Here is a 25,243-nt window from a genome sequence, read left to right as displayed (position 1 = left end):
ACTACTGTAATGCGCTCTATGTGGGGTTACCCTTGAAGACGGTTCAGAAGTTGCAGCTGGTGCAGAATGTGGCAGCCTGCCCGATTAAGGGCAGCCATCGACAAGAGCACATCACTCCAGTGCTGAAGGAGTTTGCACTGGTTACCAGTTGTTTTTCAGGCCCAATTCAAGGTGTTGGCATTGACCTTTAAAACCCTGTATGATTCCTGCCCAGTCTATCTTAACGAGCGCCTCCAACAACACCAGGGATGCCACTCAACGAGATCAGCCTTGGTAGGCCTTCTATCTGTCCCATCAGCCAGGACAGCTAGGCTGGTGAGGACTAGGGAGAGGGCCTTTTCTGTGGTGGCCCCCACTCTGTGGAATTCCCTCCCTAGTGACCTCCGCCATGCTCCCTCTTTGATGAGCTTCTGTCAGGCTTTAAAAACCTGGCTGTTCAGGAGGCATTTGGGGTGGGTAGGGTTTTTTTTTTTAGAGTAGTGCTGTTTTGCTATTTTTTTTGTTCAGTTGATTGTGTAAATTTGTTATTAGTATTGTACGCCACCTAGAGTGGCTGGGTAGCCGGCCAGATGGGAGGCTAATCAATCAATCAAATAAATAAATAAATGAAACCACATTTTAAACTAACCGTGAAAGTACAAAAAAGTATTTCACTTGTGTTGTTGGTCTTTTATTTATGTATTACGTTTTATCCCACCCTTCCTCCAGAGGAGCTCAGAGAGGCACATGTAGAGCTGAGAGAGGCACGCACACTTTATTGTCACAACAGCCCTATGAGCTAGGTTAAGCTGCAAGATGGATTTTACCCACTTGGCAGTCAGCTCTGCAACTGATGACGGCTTGTGCTCCTGTTGAGAGACGCCTGCAGTGAAAGAAGCTCTCCTGTGTGCCTAGGTGCCCCAGACTGCTGCAGGGCTAGGGAGAAAGCTACCCTCACCAACAAGTGACACCATAATGACATCATCATCATCATCATATTTATATCCCGCCTTTTTCCCAATACTGGGACTCAAGGTGGCTTTGCAACATTAAAAACTTGTACAGTTAAAACCTATATATAGAAATATTAAAAAGTTAAAAATATAATTAAATCATCAATCATATTAAAATTATATAAAATATCAAAATTTTAAAAGACAACAAGAAATATTACATTAAAGAGGTAAGGCTGCCATCTCCACCAGCCTTCCCCAATCTGGCTGGGGGATTTTGGGAGCCACAGTCCAACACATCTGGAGGACACCAGGTTGGGGAAGCCTGATCTACACAATGGCATTTTGGGAATATTTGACAACATCAGATCACCGTCAAATAATAAAGAGGACAAATGAGAATACTTGGCTGGCCAACTGACATGTCAAACCTAATTATAATCAGTATTAAAGGCCCGTGACCTTGACTAGCCACAGTCTGATATAAAGCCAGAAGTTTTTAATCTTGCTTGCTAAGGTTTACAGGACGCTGAAGCTGGAGTTTCTGACAAGTACACAAGGTCTACTGTCGGCTGTAATCAAAGTTTACTTCAGTTGGGGATACTGATGCTAAAGAGATGTTATTATAGCTGTTCTTGCAGAAGCTGTTGTTATGAAGAAACCCAAAGCTTTCCTGAGGTCATGCACTGATCAAAGGCATGTTTGCGAAGAGACAATATGAAATGATACTATTCCTGTAGAACTATTCTTAGTTACATTCAGGACACTTTCACGACATTCTTGCAATAATATGTAAAGACCCAAGTCAGCAAAAACCATTGTTCAGGCTTCTTGCTCACAAACAAGCTTATTATTTGCAAATATGTGTCTTTTGAGTTTACTGTTTTTTTCCTGCAAGCTCATGTATGTAGTTTCAACATGTAGCCTGGAAGCTGACTTGTAGTACAAGTGTATTTGTGCCTTCTGATTGTGTCTCCCTCCCATAAGGAGGGAACCCCCCATGACTGTAAAATGGGCACAGGTCCCCCGTTTTATTTCTGCACACCGACACCCCATACACACACACACACACACACATGATCATGACTACAGAACCGATTATCAGGATTAGGAGTAAACATTTGGAGCAATCTACTCTCCCAAAGGAAAATTAATTCAAACGGTTGTAGGAACATTTGATAATAAAGATTATCAACACAGCAGCAGACAATACGGGCCCATAGGGAAAGTCCCTGATGGCTTTTTAGTGTCTTCCAAGTTGGATCTTCAAGCAGTTTCTTGGAAGGTTTTCTTTCTGCCTCTTACTTGCCAACTCATTCCCTTATAATACAATTCCCCTTTCTACTCCAGCAGGAAAAAGCAGTTTCTTTGTTCTTCGGGGATACTTTATTCTCCTGCCTGTGTATGACCCAACATGACCCAAGATCTTTTCAGGAGATCCGTCTCTATATTGAAGTTAACTCTACCTAGCAGCAAGGGCTTCTCAGTGATGGGACATCACCGACCCAGATGGCACATCACATACAAAACCCAAATAGAGATGCCTGCTCAAATACATGGGAAAAGACTGCTGGATCACTCTGACCCCACCGTCCTTTCTGAAAACAATTTCAGGTCCTTGCAAGTGACACTGTGGGTCAGGATTTTGCCACATCCTGATTAAAATTTGGAGGCATGATAAAACGACTTTGTGGGCCACTTGGGCAGAGTTACCATTTGCCAAGTACTTCCGGTAAGAGAAGTTCCTCCAGACGCTTTCCTGAGCAGCTTGGTCTGAAGACGTTGTTTGTTACGTACTCCTAGGGAGAAGAGAACATAAACTGGTTGAAATGCGACCCATTCCTCTACAGCAGGGGTGAGCAACATGTGGCCCACAAGCAGCCCCCACTGGGGACTCTGGCACGACTTAAAAAAACCCAAACAAACAGCAAAAAAGGGGGAAACATGGTTTGCTGCTGAAATTCAGGGGCAAACCACTACGCAGGCTTAGAATGGACATATTCAGCTTGAAATCAAGTTAAACTTGTCCATTCTAACCCTCTGTAGCAGTCTACCATGAAATTTAAGTGGTAACCCGTGACTCCCCTCTCTCTTTTTGCCTTCAGCTGGGTGGCAGCAGGAGTGCAACCTGCAAACAGTCCAAGGTGGGGGGGGGGGGGAGAAGGACTGGTCCCTGGACCACCTGAAGTTGTCCACCCTTTCTCTAGAGAGAAGGGAGGATTTGCCATTATCCAGCTAACCCCTTTTCTATTCCCACAGTTCTGGGGCTGAACGCTTCAGGTCCACCCACAATACCTGCAACGAGAAGGGCTGAGCAAAATCAACGCGGATACAGCCCAGTCTTCGGCAAACAGCTCGGCAGATGGTCCAGAGAGATGCCCAGAGACTAATGGTCTGGGTGGGGCTCTAACAAAACAAAGTAAGCATTAAAAACGTTGACAGCTGCTGGGAATAGTTTGCTTTGCCTTAATTTAGACCTTGTCTACACATGCAAAAGAATGAGGTGGTAGAATGGACTGTGCAGGTGGGCAATCACACTTTTAAATGCTCCTTAAGTTAAAAAAAATTCTCCCTGAAAGAAAAATCCAGGACATCCGAAAGGGGGTGGGGGTGGGAGTTTGTAGACCAGCCCACTCCCTAGTGTACTAGTTTTTTCTACTTGCAGTGAGTTTTGTTGTTGTTGTTTTAGATGCAAAAGCATGCAAACAGGCAATTCTTCCCCTTGAAGGGGCCACAAAGCAGCCTCTGGCATCTCCAGATGGGGCTGTAAAAGCCTGTAGAACAGTTGCCTCAGCACTCAGGCTTTCTTCACACGGAGCTTTTATCCTGTGATTGAGATTACTCCTTCACGGAAGTTTGTGGGCGCTTTACATAACGCCATGACCCTCCAGGGCGTCTCCTGCACTAAATGCCCTTCGTTCTGTTTTTAAGTAGACTAGATCGCAGATAATGAGCTATCAAATGACCCCATTGTGTTCCGTTTGAGTTCCCTCCATAAAAAGAGGAAAAGCGGCAAGAAGAGGAGCAAGATCAATGAAAGATAATGAAAGGCTCAGATACGGGGAGAAGGAGCGGGAAAGGGGAGGGAGGAAAGGAAGCGGGTGAAAAAGGGAGTCGTTGTGATCCTGCATTTAAGACGGAAGCAGAAAGCCCCGTTTTAAATGCAGGATTTTAGGCTGGTGTACAGAGGCCCTCAGTGTAGATGAGAATGAGCCAGATGGAACAATGGTTTAAGCAAACGCAGTAAGCACTCATTATCAAGCCTACTCTGTCTGTGGCAGTGATGACAGCAAAGAAATCATACTTCACTCCCATTGTGTCTTCAGAATGAAACCTAGCAGAGTTTTTTCAAGCGGTTCAGGGTCTCCTCCAACTCAGCCCATCAAGAAATGTACAGAAACCTTTGGAAACCCAACGAGGCACGTCTGCCATACCCTTTGGGATAAAAGTCACTCAGAGTCACTTCACATTGGCTGCCACTGTTATAATAATTCATTGTGTGTCCAGAGTACCACCTAGCCCATTTGGATTGGATGAATGTCAGTTGCTGGGGCCCAGATCTATGGATAAGATGCTTGGAGAAGTGTGGCCTGTGCACTCAACCCTTGCTCTCCTTGGCTCAAAATATTGAGCAAGGAGGGACCGATGAGCCAGCGAATGCTTCCTTGCCAAGGGGTAGTGATCCCAACTGCCTTGAGGGTGACTGTAAGACTGCTCCTATAAAGTCCCTTCTGTACCCATTAGCTTGGAATAACTATTAGCCAGCCCCTAATATTCCCTTCCTGGTCAAGGAAGGCACATTAGCAAGTGGTTGCTGTACAGCTCCAGGAACTGATAGGTACACTTTGCAAAAGCAGGCAGAGGCGAGCCAAAGACCACTGGACTAGTGGCTCAGAGAAGAAGGCCCAGTGGCCTCTCTCAGTGACAGGATGACCACACTGATGGAAAACAGGAACCGCCCCCTCCAGGTGGTGGGGGGGAGCGCTTCATATCAGCCAGTGTCACCCACTGGTGCTACCTGACTCCCTAGGCCGTGAGGATTTCTGAGCTATTGTGCGAGTGTCCTGATTCAAACAGCCTGCAGCCTCCTCCTCCGACCAGCTGCCTCAGAAGCTCAAGGATCCAATGCCCGATTTGCAAGGCTCCTAGTGACTAGTCTGAGGTTTGCAATGCCCGCCACTCTTGTAGGTCATTAAAGATACAGAATGATGGGATGGGAGGAGCTGGTTATCTCCTTGGTACTACTGAGGTGTGTGTGGGGGGAGAGAGTACAGAAATCTAAGTTATGGGATTGACTACCAGCCTCTAAAGTGATCTGCGGGAGGATAAGCACTAGCTGTACATAGCTACCGTGAGCCTGACATGGACCCGATGCTCCAAAACAACAACCTTTCAGCACCTCCCACTCCTCCCCAAACAAACACACATACAACCCTACACAGACCAGCCATACAGTTGGGCAATACAAGTAATACTGAGCACAGAATCAACTTAATTTCAATTTCCAGAATCTTCTCTTTTAACCTATAATTCCATTCTCCTCTCAGTATCATATATACTAACAGAGAACTCATTCTCTGAGTTCCAATCCTTATGTAACCAAAATGGCACCATCCACACAAAGGAGGGAATCAGCAGGCTGTGGGGAGCCCCAAAGTTTGCAGAAATACAAAACGGCTTTAGGGGAAAAAAACCTAAGAGGAAACCCTACAAAAAAACACCCCGTGGGGACTGAGGATGCTCAGCAGCCACAGACAGTTGGCTGCCTGTTGGAAAGGGGGGAGCGGGAGGGACAGAAAACCAGTGGGGTAGAACGAAGCATCCCAAAGAGGGCATGGCTGGCTGACTCCTGCAACAGGAGCACTCCACACCGCAATGTTTTGTTGCTGGTCCCACTTGTTAACTGTAAAAACTATTATCAGACTCCACTGTCCCTCACCACAGCAGTTCTTACCACTTGTCCCCCGCGAATCAAATCAGGGGCTGTGTCATAGGAGATCCCTAGGGGCACCATCATGATGTCAGGGATGGTGCCTGAATGGAAAGCATTGACCACCAGGCTCAGCCACTCCCTGCTGGAGACAGAGAGCTGCAGCGCACCAGAGGAGGCCTCTTCCAAGAAGATCAACAGTGGCTGCCTGTTCCGAAGCAGCTCCTCGACATACTGTGGGGGCAGAGAGCACAGACAAAGGTAGCGTGGGGCAAGATCTCCACATTTGTAGGCAAACGTGCACAAGTGACCATTCGCAATCGCTGTAACTGACAAGAACAATCTTCCTAGCCTTGCAATCCTCATTTGGTGAGGAGATTAAGACCTAAATGAACAGAATCATATTTGCTAATAAATTCTAGTTTGGGGCAATGTGTGTGTGTGTGTGTGCGCGCGCGCGTGCGCCTGCGTGCGTGCCTGTATAATTATTCCATAGGCATGCAAAAAATGAACAGAATGTGTTGTTGGGCCCAGAATTCAGTTCCATGACAATTTCAGATTTCCTTTTATTTCAAGTCCTTATGCTTCTGAAGTTTTGATTGAAAACATGTGGGCAATGTCTGCTGAAATCTCAGTAGCTAGGGAGATGGCTGAATAAAGTTTCTAATGGGTGTGGGCAGGAAATCAGCACTCTCCATAGCTCCTTCCTCTCCCCCAAGACCAGCAACCCCTGACCCCACCCAAATGCAAGGTAAATCAAGACATTCTGTAGGGGTTTCCCCCCAATTGGCTTATATAGGTTGCAGAATCCAGCTTTTCTTGGTCCAGAACTTAGAATGCTTGGACAAAGGATTTTAATTTTGGAGGGCGTGGAGTCTATAGGCAGCCCAATCCAGTTTTCAAGACACTGACTACTAATCTGTCCTGCATGGAAATAAGTATGCCAGCCTTCTTCCCTAGGCCCATCAAAGGCAGCTAGAGCACTCATCAGAACATTACAGGTTCCAACAAATGTATAGGAAAGGACCCAAGGCTCTTTCCTCTCCCCTCCCAAGCCAAATAAGGGGGCCATCATCACTAACAGCAAACTGGGAGAGGTTTTCCCTATTCTCTCAACTTTCTTTTATGAGAACAGGGGGAAGTAGATAAGGCTTTTTTATTTAGGGGTGGGGGGAAATAACAAAACAACAAAATAGAAGTCAGTATAATAATAAACAGACTGGCAAGGAGTGACAGAGAGAAATTTCCCCCTCTCTCTACTGCTAAAATGTTGGGGTCACTCAATAAAACCAAGCAGCAGAGTCCTTCTTCGCAAGACTTCTACTGAACATGTAGAATTAGTTGCCACAAGAGAATAGAGATAGCCACTGCTGGACTTATCTAAGGTAGAGGCCATTAGCCCTGACAGCAAAATGGAGCCTCCATGCTCAGAAGGAATATACCTCCAATTATCAGCTGCTGGAGGCAAGCATCAGGGCAGGGCCATCTCAACCTTGCTCTGCTTCTGAGCTTCCCAGGGGGTCTCAAAGGCCGCTTTTTAAACACGAATGCTGGATTCAATGGACCTTCTATCTGGCCTTTTGTTCCAACCAACCTTGGGAACAAGTCTTCACACTTAATGCCCAAGCAAATGGGGAAAACCCTTGATCCATAAAATCAAAGCAGCTCAGAGCCTATGACATGCACACACAACCTAGGGATGTCCACTGATACATGGCAGAGACTGATCAGCCTATCACCACATGGAATTGGCAATATTCACAGGGCCCACAGGCTGATCAAACACAGTAGGAGCTTGGCTGTGCAAAGAAGAAGCTGCTCCTGTGAGTGGGTAACTATGTTTGTGCCTTCCCCAAGGTGTCTGGCAGAGGAGATGGAAATTATCACCACGACTTGCAAATGCACTTGTCTTTTTCTGGCTGAGGCAGCAAGTCATGCAGGGTTTCAAATCAGCTCCCCAGTTGAAGAAAATAACAAATCGTCATTTTACACTTCCCTGAAGAAAGCATGCATGACAAATGTTGCTAGGACACCAGGAAAACTTGGGCGAAACACAACTGATCTCTCTCTCTCTAGGTGGTTCTAGATGGACATCTTCTAGCACTACCAATGAGAAGGCATTGTGGAGCTATTGTGTCTTTTCCTCCTTAACATATTTTGTTGTGGGAAGAAAAAAGACAGAAGCAACAGTGGGAAAACACAGGAGGGTTGCAAGTGAAAGACAATGACTTCGGGACCCCCCCATAAAATCAACATCTGGACCCACCAAAGAATTCTCTGAATAAGGCAGGATGAGACTGCATGATTAAAGCCTCATCTGGAAGCACACCACACACACACACAGGAGTTAGATTCAGATTCACTGACTCATTTCAGCTTTAATGAAACATAATACTTATTTACGATATCATTTGCTGGTATGTCTAGGTTGCAAGAAACAACAACAACAACACAGTCTTTTGAATATAAAGTAGTTTTTATCAGGCATGATGCAGGGGGTGGGGAGAAAAACTAAGATGTATATGATTTGTGAGCTTCTTGTTTTTGAATAGAAACTATTTAACCATAACAATTATAAAAGCCAACAAAATTAAGATGCACATACCTCTAAGAGATTACTGTTGAAATTTGCCTGAAGAAGATACATGCACCCCCCAAATCTGGCCACTGCGAAAGCTAATTTCTGCAGGTTGACTGTGGGTCAACCTCAGTATACCAATTATGGCAAATCTAGACAGCATAGTAAGAAGCAGAGACATCACCTTGACGACAAAGGTCTGTCTAATCAAAGCTATGGTTTTCCCCGTAGTAATATATGGCTGTGAGAGCTGGACTATAAGGAAGGCTGAGTGCCGAAGAATTGATGCTTTCGAACTGTGGTGCTGGAGAAGACTCTTATGAGTGTCCTGGACTGCAAGGAGGTCAAATCAGTCAATCCTAAAGGAAATCAACCCTGACTGCTCATTGGAAGGACAGATACTGAAGCTGAAGCTCAAATATTTTGGCTACCTAATGCAAAGAGAAAACTCACTGGAAAAGACCCTGATGCTGGGAAAGACTGAAGGCAAAAGGAGAAGGGGACAGCAGAGGATGAGATGGCTAGATAGCATCACCGATGCAATGAATATGGACTTGAGCACGCTCCGGGAGAGAGTGCAGGACAGGAAGGCCTGGCGTGCTATGGTCCATGGGGTCACGAAGAGTCGGACACGACTGAACGACTGAACAACAACAACAACAACAACACAAATCATTAAACATTTGACCTAATATGTAATATTCAGCATACATAAATCTCTTGATGGATCTGATTCAACCCACATTCTCACAAAGCCAACAGAGTCATCTGAATAGGTTCAAGTTATAGCCTAGCTGCCCTTCACATTCACCATGGCAATAGCCGTTACATTTAAGCCAGGCTCTTAAGGCCCAAGGCACACAGGATGTGACCCACACAAAAAGGAACCTGTGAAAAATTTCCAGGAGTGCCTGGCCACATAAAAATACACTTTCCACACACGCGGGCCTACTCATGTTTAATCTTGGCATGCCAACAGCACACACATCCACTGCAGTAATTGTTAACGTGCCAGGGTGAACATAGATCAGCGCATGGGATAAGTGTATCTCAACATGACAGGCATGCACAGGAAGTGTACATGGGTCAGTAAGTGCTTTCTGCGTGGCCTGCATCCTGATTAATTCAGGCCTTCACTGTTGAGAACTTCGGAGTTCCCCCAGAAACAGGCAGAGAAGACTGGAGGGAGAAGCAGTTTCCTAGGCAAGCAAAGAAGCAGCCCTGCTGGCCCTCCTCTTTCTCCGTCAGACTGTTATCTCTTCTTTAGCAGCTAGTTGTCCCAGCTCCAATCCCTCTCAACCCCTAGGGATAATTGGCTGCTAAAAGAGAGATAAGCAGAGATACTTCCAGCTTTCTCTGCCAGTCTCCAAGGAAGCTTCAGAATTCTCAACTGTCGGAGCCTGCCTTAGGGCCAAACTAGATCTGATCATGGAACTCCCATGTCACATCTCCCAAGATTCTCTTCTTTACTTAAAAGTAGCCATTGGGGCATGGCTTTAAGCTTTCCCCCGCTGCCACCCCCCACACCATTTTCCCAATATAAATGCCCTATCCCCAAATGCTTTTAAGCAAAGAAAATGGTGTAAAGAGATTAACGATCTCCTATGTCGCATTTAGTTTGGCCCTTACACATGGCTACTCTTGATGTGATGAATGTAATATGTAGCAAGGCTCTAAGGCCATAATGTGAGGAATCATCCAGGAGTGGGCAACTTGAAGGCCAAAATGTCTGGAGGGCCACAACTCCCATCATCCCTCACCACTGGCTATGCCAGTTAGGGCTGATGGGAGCTGTAGGCCAAACATCTTGAGGGCCATAAGCTGCCCACCACATATCCAGACAACCACAAGATTAAATACCATTGGAAGCGGACATGGAAAATGCAACCCAAGACTACAAAGACACTGTTACATTAACAGGCCCTCTGCCAAATGTTTTTAGAAGTGACTTCAAAATGCTCTGTCTGTTCTCTTCCTCCCAGATACTCTTTCTTCCTCATCACTATCCATCATTAGCAGCAGCAAATCAAAGTTTTGGCAACTCCCATGTGCCCACAGCCGAAAGCAATCAGAATCTCCCTCCCCTCCAAAAATAAAATATTCAGCTTACTGAAGCTAGAACAGCTCTGGAGAGCACCCCTTGTTCACTGTCCCATGTCTGCTGCGCTCCTTGTGGCAGAAACACCCCTCCTAGGCGAGTCAGCAGGGCCCTGAACAAATGGGAACGGGGAGGATAGTTAGTTCATTGTTAGCCAAAACAGCTGCTGAGCATATTTCGCAGATCCTTGAACGCCTTGTGGAGGGAGAGACAGGATGTGGTCTGTGGGACAGAATTCAGTATCCTTCAAATCTCAGACGTCTAAAAATAAAATAAAATAAAATAAAATAAAATAAGGACAGCACTTCTTTTTTTCTAGCTATGGAGATAAGCTTGAAAACATGAAAGCTGTGGCTACTAAAATATCCAAAGCTGAAAGGAAGGCAAAGAGGTCTCCCAGCTATCATGGAGCGGCAGCTCCAGCACTCCATGTGGCATAGCAAAACTAGAAGGAAATGTATGAAAATAAGGTACACAATTAAAGATATTGTGGTTAAGATTTTAAAATTTTCTAATATTACTGATTTATCAGTTTTTAGTTCAAGCAGAATCTGGAGTGGGGAAAGTCAAGTCCCCAAAATTGTCCGTCTGGAAAACTAAATTCTGCAAGTTTGTTGTGGGCAGAACATATTATGCAAATTCCACAAATTATTACAATATTGTTATTTCATTTAATAAGCCTTACAAAATTTGATTTAGTAGACACAAACACCACTCAGCATCAGCAGAAGCGGTAAAAGCTTTTTCAAGACAGAGCCACCCATGCTAATTGCAAAAAACAGTGAAACCTGGGAAGGGAAGCTTCCAAGAGGAATCAAACTATTGGCAAACCCACAAAGTGGAAAAAATCAAAAGTGGGCAAGGCCCTCCTCAAATATGAGCAAGTGTCAGGACCTTTAATAGCACCATCTTATTTATCCTGACAAATGCTAAGATCCTCAGTTGCATATACATAGCACATTTCAAGTATTCAAACATCCATCTACACACACGATCTTAACAATCCTTACAAAAATCCTAGGCCAGCATTATCATCCCCATGTTGCAGATGAGAGGTTGAGGCTGATGGTGATTATATTATATTTCAGCCACAGACACCCTGGCTCACAGCTCACACTCTTGGCCACTATGCTTCTTGGAGGCTGGGAAGCATTTCAATTCATCATGCCCTGGCAAGGAAGGGACTGACTGGAGTGCGTTTGGGGCAGGGCCTCCTATCAAAGCCAGCCTCTCCCACTGGCCACTACCATCAGCTGACCAGCCACTCTTCCGCCCCGCAAGTATTTAAGAGTGGCGGCTGCCAGAGGCAGCGCCTCTGAGCGTGTCTCAGAATTGCACAAAGCGCGACACTAAGTGCGCACTTAGTGTCACACTTGGAGACGCACCGAGGAGCACATGCAAGACCCGCCCACCACCTCTCCAGAGAGACCTGCAACCACCTAACAGCAGCAAATAGCAGCAGCAGAGGGCAGCAGCTTCATAGAACAAGAAGAAAGGGGCAAAGACAGATCTTCACTTGCTGCTTCTTAGCTGTTGCTCTCTCTTATGTATGGTTTTCTATTTTCTATTTTAATATTTTTCATATGTGCCTGGGAAATACATTATAACTCAGGGGGTCAGGAAGGTGTCACCATAACTGTGGTCACAGGTAGGTGGAGGTATGGCGTTGGATTAACAGGCCAGCCGAGGAGGGGCTAGATACCTTACGGCTATCCCCTCTTCTGGTTCTTCCCTCAACCAGATGGTTCCTGGCAGCCCTACCAGCTTGCCCTCAGGTCTGATGGCACTGCTGCTGAATGCCAAATCGGTCCAAAATAAAATCTCCCTCATCCATGATTTGATTGTGGATGAGGGGGCTGACCTGGTATGTATTACTGAGACCTGGGTGGGGGAACTGGGAGGGGTTACTCTCTCCCAGCTGTGCCCTCCTGGGTACTCAGTGCAGCACCAACACCAAATTGAGGGTCAGGGAGGGGGGTTCCTGAGGTCTATAGGAATTCCATCTCCCTCTCTAGGCTTCCTGCTCATCCGAGTGCAGATCTTGAGCACTTGTACCTTGTGTTGGGTACCCAGGACAGATTAGGGATTCTGCTGGTGTACCGCCCACCCCGCTGCCCATCAGACTCCCTAACTGAGCTGACGGAGGTGGTCTCGGACTTGGTGTTGAGGAGCCCTAGGATGATGGTTCTGGGGGATCCCAACTTCCAGGCCGAGGCTGCTGTATCTGGGGCGGCTCAGGACTTCATGGCCGCCATGACAACCACAGGGCTGTCCCAACATGTCATCGGCCCAACACATGTAAAAGGACACACACTTGATCTGGTTTTCTCGACTGGGCAGGAGGATGGTGATCTGAATGTGGGGGAATTAACATCTGTCCCCTTGTCATGGTCAGATCACTTCCCGCTGAGGTTTAGACTCTCGGCAGGCTTTTCCCTCTGCAAGGATGGGGGACCTATTAAAATGGTCCGCCCCCGGAGGCTAATGGATTCTGATGTATTCCAGAGGGCTCTGGGGGATTTCCCTGCTGGTATGGTTGGCGCTCCTGTCAAAGCCCAGGTCACTCTGTGGAATACAGAGATGACTCGGGCGGTTGACACGATCGTGCCCAAGCGCCCTCTGCGCAGAGCCCGGCCAGCTCCTTGGTATACACCCGAGCTGAGGGCAATGAAGCAAGAGGGGAGACGGCTAGAACACAAGTGGAGGAAAACACGTGCTGAGTCTGACCGAACACAGGTTAGAGGTCATTATCGAGCCTACTCTGTGGTGGTGAGGGTGGCAAAGAGACAGTTCTTTTCCACCAGCATTGCATCTTCTCAGTGTTGTCCAGTGGAGCTTTTCCAGGCCACGAACAGTGGTTCATGGCCTGTTACATTCTGGGCCAGGGAGAGAGACCGTGGAACCCGCAGCAGCGTGCCGTGACAAGTTTGCACAGCACTTTGAAGATAAAGTTGCTCAGATTCGTCATGAATTGGATACCACGATTAATGCAGTTCCATTGCCAGAGGCGTCCAGAGCACTGTCTAGTCCAGTTTTATTGGATGAGTTTCAGTTATTGAGGCCCAAGGATGTGGACAAGGTGCTTGGCCAAGTTCAGTCAACCACTTGTGTGCTCGACCCTTGCCCTTCATGGCTTATTACATCAAACAAGGAGAGAATCTCTGGCTGGGTCCAGGAGGTTGTAAATTCCTCCTTGAGAGAGGGAGTGGTGCCAGCCTCTTTAAAAGAGGCGGTAATCATGCCACTCCTGAAAAAGCCTAACCTGGACCTGGAGGATGTTAACAACCATAGGCCAGTGGCCAACATCCCCTTCCTGGGCAAGGTGCTTAAGCAGGTGGTTGCAGGACAGCTCCAGGCACTCTTGAATAAAATGAATTATCTAGATCCATTTCAATCTGGCTTCAGGCCAGGTTTTGGAATGGAAACTGCCTTGATCGCCCTGTGGGATGACCTCTGCCAGTAGACGGACAGGAGGAGTGTGACCCTGTTGATTCTCCTGGACCTCTCAGCGGCTTTCGATACCATCGACCATGGTATCCTTCTGGATAGGTTGTCTGGGTTGGGAGTTGGAGGCACTGCATTGCAGTGGTTCCGCTCCTAGTTGGATGGCTGATTCCAGAAGGTGGTGCTGGGGGATTATTGCTCTGTGCCTTGGCAATTATGCCATGGGATTCCACAGGGCTCTATTTTATCCCTTATGCTGTTCAACATCTACATGAAACCGCTGGGGGAGGTTATGCGGAGATGTGGGCTGAGGTGCCAAATATGCGGATGACACCCAGCTCTACCTCTCTTTCTTATCAAAACCAGGTGAGGCAGTGGCTGTTCTGAATCAGTGCCTGGGCACGGTAATGGACTGGATGAGGGCCAATAAACTGAAACTCAATCCAGACAAGACGGACATACTGTTAGTGGGTGGTTTGTCTGCTGGGCTAAGTGTTATTTAACCTGTTCTGGAGGGGGTTGCACTCCCCCTAAAGGATCAGGTTCGTAGTTTCGGGGTACTCTTGGACCCAGAACTGTCACTTGAGGCACAGGTGAACTCAGTGGCACGGAGCACTTTTTATCAGTTGAGGCTGGTATACCAACTATGTCCTTATCTGGACAGAGATAGCCTAGCTACAATTATCCATGCTCTGATAATCTCTCGTCTGGATTACTGCAATGCATTATATGTGGGGCTGCCTTTGAAAACGGTTCGGAAACTTCAGCTAGTCCAAAATAGGGCAGCAAGATTTTTAACAGGGACTGGCCAATGAGTACCAGCGTACAACCAATACTTTTCCAGCTGCACTGGCTGCCAGTCCAATTCCAGGCCCGATTCAAAGTGCTAGTATTAACATTCAACGCCCTTAACAGCTTGGGGCCAGGTTATCTGAAGGATCGCCTCCTCCCATATGTGTCTGCCCGGACCCTAAGATCATCCTCAGCAGTCCTTCTCTGGGAGCCCCTGCCAAAGGAAGTGAGGCAGGTGGCTACGAGGAAGAGGGCCTTTTTTGCTGTGGCACCCCGGCTGTGGAACGAGCTCCTTAGAGAGGTTCGCCTAGCACCTACGTTGTACTCCTTCCGGCGCCAGGTGAAGACTTTCTTATTCTCCCAGTATTTTAGCATTTTAGCTTCCTAGTCTTTTAGCTTTGCTATTTTAAATCTGTATTTTAAATCTCTGCATTGCTGCTAGGTTTTATTCTGGTTGTATTATTACATTGTGGTTTTAATGCTTTTATACTTTATATTATTTTACCCTGTGTTTCTTGGTTTTAATATTTGTGAACCGCCCAGAGAGCTTCAGCTATTGGGTGGTATAGAAAATAAATAAATAAACAAATAAACAAACTTCCTATGGGTTCTCCTCTCCATGTCCCATTGGGGGAATCACTGCAGGGTTTTCTGCTGAGGAGTCATGCCTTTGTGTGGGCGAAAGACAGGTTGCTTATCTATAACTACAGTTCTTCAAGTGGTCATCTGTGCATTCTAAAGCTGAGAGGTTTTAGGAGGGACGCCTGCCCCACCCCAACTGTGCATGTTCAATGGCAATGGCTCCTGCTTTCCCTCTATCTTCCTCAAAATTGCCGCAGCAACCCTAGGACAAACAATGACAACTGAACAAAGAAAACAGGCAACTGCAATGGGGATGGCAGGAGGGTTGTGTGAGTGCACAGATGACCACTCAAGGAACTACAGTTACAGGTAAGCAACCCACCCTCCCTCTTCATGGTCTCTGTGCATCACACAGTAATAGAACCAGCTGAGGTAATGACATGGAGTTTGTCAGAACTGGCAACGATACTGAAGATGTCAGTTCTGATAACGATACGAAGGACATTGGTACCAGTGAGGACGCTGGTACTGAAGGGAAGTCTCATAGTACTGAAGGGGCTGACAAACGCAGGGGCTGAGTATGAGGCCTCAACTTCCATTTCTTCTTCGGCTCATCACTCGGAGCTGAGGGCCAATCAACACTGGGATGGTACATTGTTGGGAGGGGAAGTTCAACCCTTCCCTCCCCCAAACTGTGGTCCCAGCACTCTGGCACCAACGGAGGCTTTGCTCCTGTTGCAAATAGCATCTTCCGGGGGAACTTTTTGTCAGGACTGCAGTGGGGCAGGGAGGGGGAATTCTGGCTTATTGTTCACAGAGCAGCTTGCACTGGTGTTGAGCAGGATGCTGCTCATCAGTCTTGCTTGGTTCTTCCTGCCAGCAGAAGCAGCAGCTAAAACTAACCAGGAACTAATGAGAAAAGAAAAGCTTCCCATTATGTCCAAACCTGGATCCCTGCTTGTTATGGCCCTAACAAACCGGGAATGGGAAACGAACTTCGAAGTCTGGCTTCAGACTCTGATTTGTTAGGGGAGCAGCAAACCAGGAATCCAGGTTTGGATGTAATGGGAACCTTAGCCACTCCTGCTGGTGGGAGCAGTGAATCAGGGTCAACCAGGCACACTGCTCAGGAACGATCAGCCAGAATTCTCTGCATCGCTGGCTAATGTTTATGTCCAAACATGGCTAATACCTCAATTACCTTAACAACAACCTTGCGAGGTAAGCCTACATTATCCTTATACTGCACGGCGGGGGGAAGGCTAGGGCCAGGTGAGAGAAAAAGATTTAGTAAATGACATACTGGACCTGCTTCAGAGTTCCCTCACGTAGATTGTTACTGAAGGGGGAATGGAAATCTCACAGACAGGAATGAAAATGTATGTGTTCTCATACTTCAACTTTACCTGTACTTTGGAGTGACAGCTTTGCATTCCCAAGCCACTCTGGGCATGGCTAGGCCCTGAGAGATTAGGAGGAATGGAAGCAACAGCCCATCTAGTTGAGATTTATGGGTTGATAGAAAAACCACTGGAACATCAGGCTAGAGGTAGGGAAAGAACACAACAGAGATTAGGTCCTAGCAACAGCGAAAACACATGATATACTGAGGGGGATCTAGTGCAGAAGTTTCGTAAAACAGAAGAGCTCTCTAAGTGCACTGAAGGCCAGAGCTGAGCAAATTCTGGCTCTTGTTAACCCCTCTGTTAAAAAAAGAGAGAAAAAAAAAGAGGGGTTAGCAAAAGAAAGACTCTCCCTTCTCCTGGCACCAAGCAGATCATGCTCCATCATGAGAGAAGAGCAGCACACATTTAGACAGGGTTCTAAAGGATCCAAAACTCTTCACAGAGATGCTCTTAGTAAACCTTGAAACAGCTCTCTGTAGGCCAGTATCATTATCCCATACTGCAGACGAAAGCTGAGGCCTCTGTATAGCCAGCGAGGGGGGTTGTGAGCTGGCAGCTTCCCCGTTCAAATCTCACATCAGCAAACCCTTAGGGGAAAAGTAGGCATTATTACACAGAAATGCTTGTAATAAAGCCCCAACAATAAAACAAAAACAAATAAAGCCCAAATTTAGCTGCAAAACAAGGTTAGGTACTCAGTGATCTAGAGAGTGCATCTTCAGAACAAGAGGCAACATGGGAATAAAACCCAGGCACCCTCATGTTCCAGCATCCTGCCAAGGCCTTCTGCATTTCCACAGGACTGTTTACATGATCCATTTTTTTCTGCAGGGTCATAAATACCGCCAGAATAAGAAGCCATCTCCCTGGGAGGGCTGCTCCTCTTAGGAAGCCAGCATTCCTTACCACCTGTGCAGCCCTGCGCACCATCTCCAGCTGCCCTTTGTGGAGTATCACATTGAGGAACATCCAGTTCAGGAGTTTCAGCAGAGCCCAGTGGCTCAGCCTGAAGGGAGAAAGGGCAAAAAGGGAAGTGGGGTGAGGAACTTTGAGCAACAGGGATGTGCAAGTTTCATTAGCAACATCTCAGAGGGTTCTGGGTGGCCAAGGACCGTACCCACTCAGAATGCCTGGTCTGTAAGGGTAAAGACAGTCACATGTTTTAATGTCTGGTGGAAGTGAGCTGAAAACACTGATCTGTTTCATTCTAAGGCATTTGTTTCCAGGACAGAAAATATTATTTTACTATTATTATTAACTGTTAGAAGTGGGACCTCCAGCAAAACATCGCACTATGGTGTGCTCTCAGTTCAGGATTCCAGCCATTCAATTCCCCTTCCTCCACCAAAGCAGTCAATCAGCATTCTGTGGCCACTGAGCATGCTCAGTCCTCACTGGACTGTTTTTGTTCTGAAGTTTTTTCTACTTCTGGGAACCTTGGGGTTCATCGGAGCCTGCTAATAGCTCCCTCTTGTGTGTGGCTGGCGCCGTTTTGGTTTCATAAAACGGAGACCTGGAGAATTTAAACTATTTATTAGCACAGACGATGACTGATTTATTTTTAATTTTATTTATTTATTTCATTTCTGTACTGCCCAATAGCCGAAGCTCTCTGGGCAGTTCACAGAAATTAAAACCACAAAGCACAGCATAAAACAAGACACATGTGAAAGCTTAAAACCACAATATAACAGCACAACCAGAATAAAGCCTAGCAGCAATGCAGAGGTTCAAAATACAGATTTAAAACACCAGAGCTAAAAGGCTAGGAAGCTAAAATGCTAAAATGATTAAACACTTATAAAGCGCCTAATTTTTTCTAAGGGCTCTATAGAGATTAAAAGACAAGACAATCCCTGTCCCTGGGCTCATAAATGAATAGACATGGCACACACAAAAAAGAAAGGCACAGATAATGTACAGATTTCTCCTTCCTGGTCAGGAGTACCACATCAGATTTCAGTTTGGAGAGATTCAACAAGATCCCAGGGCCCACTCTTCAGTATGTTCATATTTAAGTTGTGAATACAACGTTTGATGTTATCATTCTCTATATTTTGTACACCTCGCAATAACGATGGCCATGTTATCAACACAGGAAAAACAGGCACTTAAAAAAAAAGAAAAGTAAAGTGATTTCTGTCTTTGGTATAAATAACTAGTTCTAGACTCATTTAATTATTTGTAACATTAGCCATTCAGTGTGTAGAACCAGTAAGCTGGCCAGCAATATAGATCTCCTGGGAGAGATCCAGGTTCAAATCTATTTGAAGCTCACTGGGAGGCCATGGGTAAACTACTCTCTCTCAGCCAGACTACCTTACGAGACTGTTTGTAAGACTAAAATGAGATAAACCCAGTCACCACCCAGCATTCATTGGAGGAACACCAGGATACAAATATGATAAAGGAATAAAATAAAATTGCATGTGGAAGACACCATCCTTCCCCAATATTATGGTCATGGTTAGAATTTTTTAAAGTAGCGCAGACTCCCCATTACATTTAAAACCTCAAAGCATGAGGTCTGCAGTTTCTTCTGTGTTCTCAAACCAAACTTTTGAAACCTTTTGTGTCAAAGGAACAGCCCAGGGCTCCCAAATTAAGATTTGCTTTGTGCAACCAAGGTCCTAATGGCTCAACAAACAACTCCCCCAAACTCTGTTCACTGCTTGAAGAGGGAAGTTTCAAGTGTTTCTGCCACCCTTCAGGCAACATTACCCATCTTCAAACTTTCAAGTGCTCTTTTACCATACAGCTCAAACACACATACAATTAGGTTACAATGGAAACTTTTATTTGCCATGCGGGGGCGGGGGGGCTTTAAAAAAATATATTAGTGCTTCTCAAAATAGTGGCTGCCTGGACAGGAGGTTAAGATGTAGCCTTGATGTAGATGCTAGGAAAGTGCTTCCACAACCTGCATCTATAATCTTCTGTCAAGGGCTTTATTTGAGGAAGGTCTTGCGGAAGTCATTTTGACTAACAGAATACCTGAAGAAACAGCAGTGAGGAGAGCACCTCTGAACAAGTAGGTGTACCTCGCCACAAAAATAATCACAGCCACTCCCACCTATCTGGGATTAGGGAACAAGGTCTCTAGGCCGAAGGGGACTACTTCTAGATAGATTTTGGTCCCTCCACCATCATCTTTTTGGAAATGAAGCACCACCTCCAACCCCAGCATTCCCAGCCTTTGTCTTTCAGCTGTCCATGTAGAGGTTTGATGCATCGGTTCAAGTAAACAAGATCTTGATAAGCCAAAAGGCATCTGTAAACTGCACACATAAATCTTCTAACAGTTCACAACGCAAAATGAGAGAAATCGCAAGGGACTAAAAAGTGTCGTAAGACTACACCTGCAAATAGCGCAAACCCCATGCCAACCTGGCCCCTTCTTTTTTCAGGTGTTTAGAGCATAATTTTATTTGTTTGTTTGTTTATTTATTATTTATTTCATTTCCATACCACCCAATAGCCGAAGCTCTCTGGGCGGTTCACAAAAATTAAAACCAAACGGAACACAATAAAACAATATTGTGTGTCTGTTTCCTGCCTCCCAGCTGAGCAGAGCAGAAGAAGCTGCTCCAGCTGGTCCAGGGACTACAGAAGCAAGCAAGCTCCCAGAGAGCGAGCGACCAGAGCGAGCGGACAGGGGGAGCAAACAGGAGTTGGCCAGGGGAGTTGCAGTAATAGAAGAGACAAAGAAGACAAAGGAGACAGAAGCTAAGAGTTAAGTGGGCTGCAGGAAGCCCAGGGGGCTGCCCTTTATCCTTCTGATTGGCTGTGAGCTCACCAGGTGCTTCTGAGAGCTCCAACTGAATTGGGGGGGGGCTGAGTACTCCCAGCAGCTGAATGGGCGGGAAGCTTCAGTCTGTTTCCCGCCTCCGAGCAGAGCAGAGCACAGCAAGCTGCTCCAGCTGGTCCAGGGACTACAGAAGCAAGCAAGCTCCCAGACAGCGAGTGACCAGAGCAAGCGGACAGGGGGAGCAAACAGGAGTTGGCCAGGGGAGTTCGGCAGGGGAGGTCAAGGGGGAGGCCCCTAACATTTTTTTATTTTTTTATTTTTTTTCAGTTTATTTTATTTTTTAACTAAGTTTTTTTCATTTATTTGTCTTGTAACACACACTTCCACACCAGTGGGACTCTGCTTTTAACCTCTACTGAGTAGAGGAGCAGGCACAGGCTAGTCTACAACAATCACAAAGCTAGACACAAAAAGGGAAAAGAGGCAATGGAAGGACAGGACTCTCCAGTGGTGGTGACCTGCAAGGTGTGTGCAGTGTTTGTTTTCTTGCCTGAGAACAACATGGCCTACACCTGCAACAAGTGCAAGTTGATCACGCTGCTGGAAGAAAAAGTAAGAGGACTGGAGTGGCAACTGTCAACCCTCCGGGGAATAAGAGAACACGAAGAGTTCTTGGACAGAATGGGGGAGCTACAGCAGCAAAGGGAAGACCAGAAGCTTGAAGAGCAACAGCAAGATGAGGCAGTGGGAAATGCTGAGGTGAAGAAAAACCGAGTAGAGGATACTCCTTGGAAAAGGGTGACAGTTAGGAGCAGAAGAACTAGACGCCACTCTGCACCAGTGGAAGCAGTGGAGCTGTGGAAACAATTCCAGGTACCTGTGGATGAGACTGGAGGACAGCCTGCAGAGGAAGACTCACAGGGGAACCTACATGAGAGTGAGCAAGAGGCTGAAGGTCAGTCAAACAGAGGTGATGAAACCCAGGCCTACAACAAGAAGAAGAGAAGAGTGGTAGTACTGGGAGACTCCTTGCCATGTGGGATCGAGACCCAAGTATGTCGCGAAGACCTGTGGACTCACCAGGCATGTTGTCTCCCGGGAGGACGGATTAGAGACGTGACTGAAAGTTTGCCTGCACTCATAAAGCCCACGGACAGGTATCCCTTTCTTCTCATCCATGTGGGAACAAATGATACCGCCAAGCGGAGCTACGAAGAAATCACGTCAGACTTTGAAGCTTTGAGAAGGAAACTCAAGAACTTTGGGGCCCAGATAGTTTTCTCATCCATCCTTCCAGTAGTTAGAAGAGGGATAGAAAGGGAACGAAAAATACTCCGGGAGAATGACTGGCTACAAAGGTGGTGCTGACGAGAGAGATTTGGATTCTGGGACCACGGGCTATACTTCCTGGAAGATGGGCTGTTGGCAAGGGACAAGTTGCACCTCACAAAGGATGGGAAGAATGTGTTTGGCCACAGCATGAAGAACTTCATCAGAAGGGCTTTAAACTGAATCCTACGGGGAAGGGAGATGTAATGTTGGGGGTAACAATGGGCGTAGACGCATGTACTGCAACGGAGAGAACAGCTCTGATAGTGCCCAAGTTCAGACACATGTAGGAAGAAAGCCAGACTATGAAGCACATGGTCTTTGATGTCTATATACTAATGCCCAGAGTATGGGAAACAAACAGAACGATAGAGATAGACCATAGGATTGAGCTTTAAGTCTCATTAGCAGAGGAAAAGCAGCAGAATTTAGCTAGCTAACTTGTTCCATTGGTTTTTCAATGGGACTCAGTCATTACTAATTTAGGAGGATCAGAGCCAGAGTCATCTACATATTTTTACCCTGAATTCCTATTCACAGCCATTATCACTGTACAGAGCTTACATTCCTGTAAGATTTAGACTGCCTTCTGTTGCCATGCAGTGCCCAAACTGCAGATTCACAAGGCCACACCACCATCTACTACTACTATTATTAATTACTATTAATACATTTATTATATTATGAATACATTATTATTATTATTATTATTATTATTATTATTATATTTGTATCACACCTTTTTTCCTCCAAGGAACCCAAGGCAGCTTACATGATCCTCTCCAGTTTATCCTAATGACCCTGTGAGGTACGTTAGGCAAAGCATCAGTGACTGGCCCAAAGTCACCCAGTGAGCTTCATGACTGAGTGGGGAGCAGAACCTGGGTCTCCTGAGTCCCAGTCCAACACTCTAGGCGCTACACCACATGGGCTTTATTTAATTATTTGTTTAGTTATAGCATTTTTATCCTGCCCTTCAGCCAAAAAGGCTCCCAGAGCAGGTTGCAAAAATAAAGACAGTCCTGGCCTGCCAGTTTACAATCTAGAACACAACACACAAAAGGAAAGGGGATTGGGAAGGTGGAGGAAAAATATATATTCTCACACCATCAAAAGTTTTTTAAAGCAAGATGGGAGAGAAATTATCTGAAAACTGTAGAAAGAAATTAGATTTCTCATGCACACACATACACTTGCATGGAGCTGTTTCCCCATCATCACCACAGCCCACACAGCCCTGTTTTCTCAAGTGCCAGGGAAAGAGAGCCATTGAGCTAGTCAGCTCATCCTTCCAGTTAACTGCAGGCACACTGCCTTCACTTTTCCTATTAGCTCCTAACGTGTGTTAATTTGAAGCTGATGAAAGGTGCTGCGTTAATAAGAATCCTCTAATCTTCTACAGTTTTCATCTGCAGGTTTCAAAGCACTTCCTGAAGGAAGTTCGCTGTCATTATCTCTCCCTCCCTCTCTCCTCTTTTTTAAAAACTGCACTACAAAGATCATGGATTTAACCAGGGCTATGCAAAAGGTCATTCATATAAAGCTAGAAAGGGGGTGTGAGTGGAAGATTCCTCCTTCACTCAGCCCCAGTGGTCCCCAACCTTTTTTTAATACTTCTAAGACTATTATATCAAATTACAAATATATTACGCTGTAATAGGATTTCTTTACAAACTGATCCAATAAAGACATTTACCTACAAAGTCTTGAGCTATATATTGCCCATTTCAACTTCCTAAATTCTTAGTTAATGTCTTGATTTTCACTACATCCAAGACAACAGTTCCAACAGTTCCAAACATGCCCCCCTGTAATGTTTCTAGTCTCTTGCTAGAACAGTTTTTGCAGCCAAAAGATTCATGATAAGCAATTTCTTTCCACCTTGAAACGACACGTCAAAGACATTCAACAGCTCCACTAAGAGGTCCAACAGTAATTGCTGACCAATGATCTGATAAATCATATCCTAGATATCATTCCAAAATCTTTTTCCATAATCACAGTGCCACCATCCATTTTTATTTATTTTTAAACCCCAGAACCAATTCACCAGCAATGGCGTCAGGCTGTTTAGATCCTCCAGCTCAGCACTGCCTTAATGCCACGGTGCAGATGCATTTGAACTATTGAAATATATTATTTCACCATGGCGGGGGGGGGGGGGGTTAAGGGGGAGGATGTTTAATCAAAAACAGCAACAAAAAATAAGTGCTGGTAAAAGCAGGGTATTTTAGACTCTCAATATGAGCTGAAGGAGAGTCCAGAACCACTGGAAAAAATGCCATTCTTTCATCGATCCCCCAAATTCAGCAAATTAAAACCTCGAAGCAAATGGTTTTCAAAGTGTGCTGCAGGGTGGAATTCCTTAGAGGTTTAACAGCATGGGGCTCCTCCACAAGGTGAGCAGTAGTGGCAGGAAAGCTTCCCCGAAAGGTCTCATGCTCACTACTACCAATCTTCTCCTGCACTGTGCAGCCAGAGGGGATTGCTGGGTATGTTCTATGGCATATTAATAGGTCACAGGGGGCAGATAATAAGACTGGGCCGGAACTCCACAGGAACTGACCATCCACCCTAGAAAAAGCCCCAGAATTGTCTGCAGTATGCAATCCTCTGAGAAACCCCTCCAAGGGTTTCTCGGTAATCCAGTTGATACAGAAAGTTGATACAGTTGATACAGAGCCATAAATGCAGAAAGTTTGGAAACAACTATTCCCACCTAAGAGGAAAGGTGGCTTTTCTTCTATTCCAGCCTCTACCCACGAATCTTGTCACACCCCTCACTGTTAAAACATACACACCCCAACGTGACCCACCTCCTTTGAGACTTCATACCTCAGTAGGAAAGGAGAGAGAGAGGCTTGTATCTGGCAGAGGATTCTGTGGATTTCTCTCATCCACTGTTCTACAGACATGCTGGCCACCGGCACATCCCCCTTGCCCTGGAGCACCTTCTGAGACACAACATCTTGTACTCTAGTCAGAAAAAGGGGATTAAAACTCCTTAGCAACACATCCAAGGAATGTCACAAGGACAAAACCTTTCAGTCATTTAGCATTGATATGACATGCATACCAGCATTAAATGTAATACAGTTGCAGTTACTCAAAACACTCCCATTTGTGAATTCTTCACTGTTTGCTGACAACCTGTGACAAGTGTAGAGTACACCAGAATAAGCACCAGGGAGGAGTTTATACAGATCTTGCCCCACTACCCTAAAAATACAGCTAACTGAAATTGGCTTATTTCCCCCAGAGATGCTGGGAATTTTATGATTAAGATATCACTTCTGATGGGGTATATACACTCATTTCTTATACCCTACTGTCATCTCTGGTCAAACAGGTCTTGCAGGCAGCAAAACGTGTTAACCAGTGAGGACAATGGGGCAAACGAAATG

The 25,243-nt window shown here is 45.8% G+C and overlaps 1 protein-coding gene across 10 annotated transcripts in view; it reads right to left on the bottom strand.

Moving 5' to 3' along the window:
- GPAT2 (glycerol-3-phosphate acyltransferase 2, mitochondrial) overlaps positions 1 to 25,243 on the bottom strand; it is a 79,923-nt gene that overhangs the window by 29,153 nt on the left and 25,527 nt on the right. For 6 of the 10 annotated variants that reach the window (XM_084804168.1, XM_084804163.1, XM_084804162.1 and 3 more), the window contains 7 exons: positions 24,675 to 24,815; positions 17,669 to 17,768; positions 16,763 to 16,899; positions 10,551 to 10,650; positions 5,887 to 6,096; positions 3,228 to 3,338; positions 2,646 to 2,731 (listed from right to left, as the gene is read on the bottom strand). In XM_084804168.1, coding sequence (XP_084660294.1) covers positions 2,646 to 2,731; positions 3,228 to 3,338; positions 5,887 to 6,096; positions 10,551 to 10,650; positions 16,763 to 16,899; positions 17,669 to 17,768; positions 24,675 to 24,815 — 885 coding nt within the window. The remainder of the gene's footprint in view (positions 1 to 2,645; positions 2,732 to 3,227; positions 3,339 to 5,886; positions 6,097 to 10,550; positions 10,651 to 16,762; positions 16,900 to 17,668; positions 17,769 to 24,674; positions 24,816 to 25,243) is intronic. The other 4 variants (XM_084804167.1, XM_084804169.1, XM_084804171.1 and 1 more) reach the window with 3 other exon arrangements.

This window comes from Heloderma suspectum, chromosome 6 (assembly GCF_057233095.1).
Source record: "Heloderma suspectum isolate Gila_16-S chromosome 6, 16-S_ref, whole genome shotgun sequence".
Classification (NCBI taxonomy): domain Eukaryota; kingdom Metazoa; phylum Chordata; class Lepidosauria; order Squamata; family Helodermatidae; genus Heloderma; species Heloderma suspectum.
The sequence above is the reverse complement of the archived record's forward strand: the minus strand, read 5'-3'. Positions and strand labels throughout refer to the sequence as shown.